The sequence below is a fragment of the Rhinolophus sinicus genome, chromosome 9 (genome assembly GCF_057876585.1).
Source record: "Rhinolophus sinicus isolate RSI-liver-muscle chromosome 9, RSI-T2T, whole genome shotgun sequence".
NCBI classification, from domain to species: Eukaryota; Metazoa; Chordata; class Mammalia; order Chiroptera; family Rhinolophidae; genus Rhinolophus; species Rhinolophus sinicus.
Genome location: NC_142509.1, coordinates 21,348,205 through 21,356,078, shown reverse-complemented (window position 1 = coordinate 21,356,078; position 7,874 = coordinate 21,348,205). Strand labels below are relative to the sequence as shown.

General features: G+C 49.8%; 1 protein-coding gene across 4 annotated transcripts in view; it reads left to right on the top strand.

Annotated features, from left to right (window-relative positions):
* The first annotated feature begins 3,370 nt into the window (after nucleotides 1–3,370).
* Nucleotides 3,371–7,874, top strand: part of OSBP2 (oxysterol binding protein 2) — a 161,851-nt gene continuing 157,347 nt past the window's right edge. Inside the window, exon 1 of one of the 4 annotated variants that reach the window (XM_088800933.1) lies at nucleotides 3,371–4,607. In XM_088800933.1, coding sequence (XP_088657059.1) covers nucleotides 3,952–4,607 — 656 coding nt within the window. In that variant the 5' untranslated portion in view covers nucleotides 3,371–3,951. The remainder of the gene's footprint in view (nucleotides 4,608–7,874) is intronic. The other 3 variants (XM_088800934.1, XM_074321896.2, XM_074321897.2) reach the window with 3 other exon arrangements.

Below are 7,874 nucleotides of genomic sequence, written 5' to 3'. Positions count from 1 at the left end.
ATAATGTGTGCACATGTACCCATGACCCCAGAACAACACTGTCATCACCAGGCCCTTCTTCCATTTATTCCACACTCCCACCCCCTTTCATTTTAAAGTTGAATTATTTTAAAGCAAATCTAATATATAATTTCACCCATAACTATATCAGAATACCATTATAACACAATTAACAGTAACTTCTTAATATTCCCTAAAACCCAGTCTGTGTTCAATTCCCAAAAATGTCCTTGAAATGTGTTTTTTACAGTTGGTTTGTTTGCATAAGGATCCAAACATAGTTCACATATTGCATCTGGTTGACATGTCTCTTACATCTTTATTAAACTGATAACGTTTTCTTATTTCCATCTTTTTCCCCCCAGGCTATGTATTTATTGACTAAAACAGGTCCTTTGAATATTCTCGCAGATCTTCCTATTTTATTTGGCTGGTTGACTCCTTGGGTCATTTAACATGTTCCTCTGTCTTCGGAGTTTATTTTATAGTGATCAAGCTAGAATCTTGATTAGATTCAAATTTAGATTTTTTTTTTTCTGGTGGTGGTGGGGAGAAGTAAAAATACTTCGTGGGTGGTGCTGTTTCCTACTGGGTCACATCCAGAGGCACAAAATGTCCTGTCATTGCACTTCTTTTTTTTTTTTTTAAAGATTTTATTGGGGGAAGGGGAACAGGACTTTATTGGGGAACAATGGTCAAATTGTTGTCCTTTCAGTCTTAGTTGTGGGGGGTTCTGTTCAGCTTCAAGTTGTTGTTCTTTCAGTCTTAGTTGTGGAGGGCGCAGCTCAGCTCCAGGTCCAGTTGCCGTTGCTAGTTGCAGGGGGTGCAGCCCACCATCCCTTGCGGGAGTCGAACCGGCAACCTTGTGGTTGAGAGGACAGGCTCCAACCAACTGAGCCATCCGGGAGCTCAGCGGCAGCTCAGCTCAAGGTGCCGTGTTCAATCTTAGTTGCAGGGGGCAGAGCCCACCATCCCTTGCGGGACTCGAGGAATTGAACTGGCAACCTTGTGGTTGAGAGCCCACTGGCCCATGTGGGAATCGAACCAGCAGCCTTCGGAGTTAGGAGCACGGAGCTCTAACCGCCTGAGCCACCGGGCCGGCCCCCATGCACTTCTGGTGATGCTAAGATCAATCTGTAGATTCAGCTGATGTCAGCCTGTTCCATCCTTTATGAAGTTCTCCATCAAACCCATCACTTTAGAGGCTATTGAGGATCATTGCCTAGGTCCATTATTTCATTAGGGGTTGCCAAAAGATGGTGCTTTCTTCTAATTTTATCGTGCCCTCTGCATTTCTTAGCCAATTCTTCTGTCAAGATGTTCCCCTTCTAAACTCTTTGGTTACTGTAAGATACAGACTTAATTCTTTCCCTTTATTATCATTTTTCAGAATAATGAATTGGTGCTGGAGTAGCCGCCAAAGGTGACCAATGAAGTGTTTTGGTTTTTTTTTCTTTTTGGAACTTTAGGAACTTGTGGGTTTAGTTTATGGATCTTTATATATATATGATTACCCATTGTAATCATTATTCTTTTTGATGCTCAAATTGTCCTATCTTTGCCCAGTGGGAGCCTTTAAGTTGCCTTCTGAGTCCTTTATACACAGTGGTCTTGAAGAGCCTGTTTACTTTCTGACATGACGAAATGTCTCAGGCAGGCTCATCTCGCATATTTCCTGCCCCAGACTTGGAGTCAGCCATTTCTCCAAGGGGGAGAATCTGGCATTTTAAAAGTGAAAAATGTCCCTTGTGCCCAGGAGGCCCACTTTCTGTTGGATAAAAGGCATTCCTCGTGGCATGGTGTCCACCCAGCTCTTGGTTTCATCTCCTGCCCTGCTTTTTCAAATATGCTGAGCTCTGTCATTTCCCAGACAAGGTGTTCTCTCCTGAGTGGGGACTTCGTGCGTGCTGGTTCCTTAGAATGCCCTTCCACCCCGTCCTCCTGACTCAGTGTAAACCACGCCCTTTCTGTGACACCTTCTTCACCCACTCTGGTAGATGACTTAGGCCCTGTCATCAATTTAGCAACAGTCAAAACGTATCATTAAGCATTTGTTTACTAGTTGGCTTCCCTCCTTGGGGGTTGCAAACACATTTAGCACAAACAGAGCAGGCACTGAGCTTTTCCCATGGTAGTGGCTGTTTTCCAAGCCTGTCAGCCTTGGTCTCATCTTTTTCTGCTCTGGCCTCTGTTTAATTCATTTCACCAAACATTTCACGGCGCATCCTTTAAATAACTAGAGAATATTTACTGAGCACCTACTATGCCAAGTGTGCTTTACATACATGCTTTTATTGCTTTCAACCTGTGAAGTAAGGATTATTATCTTCATTTTATGGATGAGCAAGAGGAAGATCAGTATGGTGGCTGGGTTGGGATTTCCTCAATGGAACTGACTCCCATATCCCAAGATTTTCCCTCCATGTCACTGTATCAAAATGTGGTCCACCCACATCAGAAACTCCTGGAGTGCTCATGAAAATGCATTCTCCTGGCTTCCACCTCACACTTACTGACTCAGAATCCTAGGAAGATGGGGATGGAAAACTAAATTTCTAATAAGTTTCCGTACAGTGATTTTAAGCACGTATTATTATTTTTTTTAATAGTTCAAAGGTTCAAAATAGTATAAGTGAAAAGCAAGCACCCCACTCCATTCTCTAGTTGCCCAGTTTTCCTCTACCCACTGCTCCTGGAGGCAGTCACTTTTCCTTGGGGTGACTCAGCACACTGAAGTTTGAGGACCACCTTCACACTTATGGGATAGACCAAGATGGGCAGGTCTCTGCACTCCAGAGCTCAAAGTAAAACTGCAGGTGAGATCATCATCATTCAGGGACAGGTGCCCCAGGAATAAACCCTGGGTAAGCAGAAGGTAAGGCACGTGGGGTGAGCAGAGGAGCGCCCGCCCCGAAGTCTAGAGCTGGAAGGGTCTGGGCGGAAGCCAAATATCCAACCTGAGTATTTCCGACTATTTGGGGTAACTATAGACCTTTCCCTTTAGGATAGATTCTTTAAAATCCGTGATGTTTAACCTTTCCGGGATCACAGACTCCTTTGGGAATCCCATGAAAACTATGGACCTTCTCCCTAGAGATGTAAAACTCCGCAGACTACTGCAGAATTTCACAGATCGCTAGCCAAGATTACCCAGCGATATTTAGGAGGTCCCAGTTAAGAATCCGCTTTTAGACAAAAACTCTCTATATTCGTTTACAGAGAGAACTTGAACTACTAGTACGTCCTCACCAGCAGCGAAGTGCTCTGGCATGAACCAGGGGCCAGCTGGCCCAGGAGATAAGAGGCGGCGGCTGTTCTGGGCCACCGAGCCAGGTCGCCGCGGGAAGGTCCCATAGGTAATGGCTGCCATGGGGGGCGGTGGGCGTCCTCCACAGTTTTTAGCGTCATCTGGCTGGGCCCGCGTGTTTCGGGCGCATTTAATTGGCTTCTGAGCGCGGCACCGGCTCCACGCCTACTCCTCACTCCTGTTTTCCTGGGTTTCGGGGAGCGAATCCACCCGGGACAGGGGAGCGCGGGCGCAGGGCCCAGCTGGCAGAGGCTGAGCTGGGAGCCGGCGGGCTCTGCATTCATCATTGTTCCCCCAGCGCCTGGCACGGGTTGAGGCGCAGGCAGGGATGGTGGCCTGAACGCGCCGTCCTCTCCGCGTCGCCCGTCCGCCCGCCAAGCTCTCGCCCTACAGGTGTTTCCAGGACGTCTTACAAGTTCCAGACCCTGAGCCGGGCGCTGGCGACGCCAGAGAAGCACCGGGGTCCAAGTCCGGGTAACTGCCAGCCGCCGGCGGCGGCGCGGGGCGCACCGGGCCGCCGCCGAGGGACCCGCGCGCGCCCCCGCCTCGCGCTGCGCGGTCGTGACGCCCCCGGCCCCGCCCCCGGCCTCCGCCTCCTGCTGCCCCCTCCCCCCGGCTCGGCCGCGCTCCGGTCCGCTGGCTCTATGGGGAAAGCGGCCGCTCTATGCCGAGGCGGCGGCTGCGGCGGCCGCTCCCGCGGACTCTCGTCGCTGTTCACGGTTGTCCCCTGCCTGTCGTGCCACACGGCGGCTCCAAGTATGAGCGCTTCCACGCCGGGCTCTGGGCCGGAGCCCAAGCCTCAGCCAGTGCCCGAGCCCGAGCGGGAGCGGGTGTCAGAACAGGTGCCGGAGCCCGTTTCTGAGCCAGTGCCAAGCTCCGCGTCTGAGTCGAAGACATCTGCGCCCAGGCCAGGGTCCAGACAGGAATCGGAACTGCTGCCGGGGTTGGAGACGGGATCAGGACCCCGGCAAGAGTTTGCCTCCAGTGTGGGGGCTGGGCCCTTTACCAAGGCCTCCTATGAACAGCCACCAGCGCTGGGGCCAGTAGTGGGGAGCGTGCCCTTGACCAAACTTGAGTCATGGTCACAGCCGGTGCCAAAGCCCCCGCCTCTTCTGCGACCAGGACAGGCGAGGATGTCTTTTGGGGTTCCAATGCCAAACTCTGGCACGACCTCCACTGTCCCAGGGGTCTTGCTGCCTCTGGACAGCTTCAAGGGCTGGCTCCTCAAGTGGACCAACTACCTGAAGGGCTACCAGCGCCGCTGGTTCGTGCTCAGCAACGGCCTGCTGTCTTACTACAGGTATGGAAGTGCCAGGGTGGGGCATCTGAGTTTGGAGGGTGGTGATGCTGCAGTGGTGGTGACAAAAGGGCATCCAGATGACAAAGGACACCACTACTAGTCTAGGGATGTTTGGGAACATGCACTCTAGCAGGAGAAGTAATGCCTTCAGCCAACCTCCCAGCTCTGGGGGCCCTGACCTCTGGCAGGGGAGCCCCTGTGGACATGACCTCTGGCAGGCTTGGGTTTAGGGTGTGAGCAGGGAGGTGTAGTGAGGGAGTGATTTGGTCTTGGTAGTTGTGGGACCTGGGGCTCCCAAGTCAACCCCCCCGAAGTCCCTGAGTCAGGAGCTTTCTGGTTCAGGAGCTAAGATCATTGTATTAGGGATTGAGGGGGGACAGTAACCTTGTTCAGTCCTTGGGGCCCACTCTGGGGAAGGACTGCCTGTTCCCTCAGGTTGCTCACTCTATCCCACCTTTCCTGATGCCTGCTGGTTGCCAGGCCTTAGGCTGGGCACAGCAGACTCACAGGTGTGTCCTTCAGGAGCCCATTGTGGCATTCTGCAGAGACCCAGGAAGCGTCCCACTGTAGCCATTCTTATTCCAGAAGCAGCAGGGGATTCAAAATTGAAGTCCAGTGGTGGGATCGCTAACACTCTCTGCCCACTGGAATGGTTGAAAAGAGAAAGACATGCAAGCTTTCTCTCCTTTCTTACTAGCTATTGCTTCAGTGTGTTTCCTGGCAATGGTTCGTTTAAACTTTCAGCTCTCAGATCACTGTATATACCATTGGTTCTCAAACCTGAGCCAGCATCAGAATTACATGAAGGGCTGGTTGAAACACAAAGTGCTAGTGTCCCCCCTCCCCTCTGCTGAGTTTCTGATGCAGTGGATCCAGGAGGCACCTAAGTTTTGGCATTTTCAACAAGTTCCAGGTGATGCTGCTCCCAGCCACAGTCTGAGAAGCACTGCTCCGTTGTCCTTGCAAATAGGGGGCCCTGCCTTGCTGTTTACTCACTTCACTCAGTCAGGCAGTGGCAGTATCCGTTCGGGTCACCCGCCTTAGGACGTACATGGTCCTTCCTAGCCTTTTTGGAACACAGCTTGTAGAGGACGATGAGTCTATGGTGCCCCTGAGAAATTTGGAGCTCCACTGAACTTAAGTGTTGGTTCCCACTCCAAAATGGGGACCACTGTCTTTAATCCCCGGCAGGGGAGGAAGCTGACGTGTTTACAATGCGCCCTTCTCGTGTGGTGTATTGGTGGCCCTCCACCTATTCGACTGCACCATACCCATCACACAGAACATGGTGTTCTTAGAGTTAGGCGACTGAGCCAAGAGAGATCCTTTTCCAAACTGTTTTTATCCCACTTGCCAAACTCTATCAGGTAAGTAAACGTTTCACCGACATGCAGTGATAGGAGATCATCAGGGATTTGCTATAAATAAATGTCACTCTGTTTTCTTAAAGGCAAGGGAGGTAACACATAGGGCATGTTGGCTGTGGACCACACGCCCTATTTTATATTACGTTCGTTCGTTTATTTCATCCTCACAACCACACTGACAGGTGGTCTCCAGGATTGTCCTGTTGTACAAATGAGGGGTTCAGAGGTTTGACAGGGGGACAACAGGCAGTGGAGAGAGATTCTGATCCAGGCCTTTGCCCTCCAAAGTCCGTGCCTGTCCCAGATGGATGTCCTCATGCCCACTCATCCTTGAGTTCAGCGTTTCTGAGTTACCTGTATTTTACCAGGTGCTAGTAACCTGGAGGACTCAAAGTAATGTTCACGAGTACAGGGTCCCACAGTGGCACGAAGGCCTCGTTCTAGTGGCAGTGAAACCTGACCTCATGCATTTTTGTTTGATTTTAATTGGAAGAGCAAAAAGGTCCCATCTTCTTTTCTTGAACTTACTTGTATACACATACCTTGTTTTATTGCGCTTTATTGCGCTTCTCAGATGTTGCATTTTTTTTACACATTGAAGGCAAGACCCTCCACCAGCAAAAAGATTACAACTCCTTTTATTGTGATACTCACTTTATTGTGGTGGTCTGGAACCAAATCTGCATTATCTCTGAGGTCTGCCTGTACAGACAGTTGGCATTTCAAGGTAATCTCAAATGTGCAGATTCTCTGGGTAACTAAGAAAAATTCTTATTGCTTGCTGATAAGGCTCTGGGGATAAATACAGGTTTGGGGGGAGAAGGGGGTGGGGACAAGTTCCTCGTGTGTGTGCTTGCACAGTTCAGCTCTGTCGTTTCATTTTTGGACATTTCTAGATTCTAAGGTGGGCAGAATTATTGCTTGACTCGCCTGTGTGGAATGAATGAGTCCTGACATTTGTACAGCCCTGTACGCTCAGTTAGTCCCATGTGAGGCCCGCCATGATGTCCTCATTTCCATTTTATAAGAAGTAAACCAAAGCCGAGTGAGTGAGCTTCCGTGGCTTACTCAGAGGCATCTGCTTGCAGGCTGTGCCTAAATGCCCCTGGAGATGAGTAAGTCTCCATGTATAGAAAAGACCCTTCTGAAGTGGAGCCCAAATTGCCACTTCTTCCGTGCACTTCAGTTCTGCCTTCTGGGAAACACTGTGGTCTGCCCCTGCTCCTGCCCCTGAGCACTTCAGATGTTTGACACAACTCTCCTGTCCCTGCTTCTGATCTGAATTCTGGCTTCTAGACCCGGCACGGCTGTCCTGCCTGGGGTGTCAAGGACTGAGCGCCTTCCAGGTCTGCGGCTCCTAATTCTGACAGCAGGAGAGTGGGTTATCCAGGGCTCCGTCTGTGCTCAGCGCCACGCATGTGTTATCTCCTCCCACCCTCCCCAGACCTCTAGCTCTCAGTAGCTCTCCCAGCGTGTGTGTGGTTGGAATACAGGCAAGATTCAGGTGCTCGTAGCTGAAAACAGTGTGAAAGAATTTTTATTCATGATCTCCTTTCCTTACGGGCCAGGTAGAGTCTGGTTTACTTGCTGGGATGATGTGGCTGGTAGAAAAGGAATCAGAGCCAATTCTCTTGCTAGCTTCGCTTTTGGAAAGACCACTCTCTATTTTTTTCTTTCTTTCTTTTTTAACTAAATGAAGCCTGGTGTTTGGAGAAATGTATCCAGAGAAAAGGTGGGCACGTATTTCTTGTGCTCCCTCCCCCATCTCATCCTTGTGAGCATCCCCTGTCTTTCCTTTTTATTTAGTTTTATCTCATCTATATATAATTTTTAAAAATCCGTATTTTTCATTTCAACTATTTTTAACTTTATAAAAAAAGGATACTGTACATTATATGAT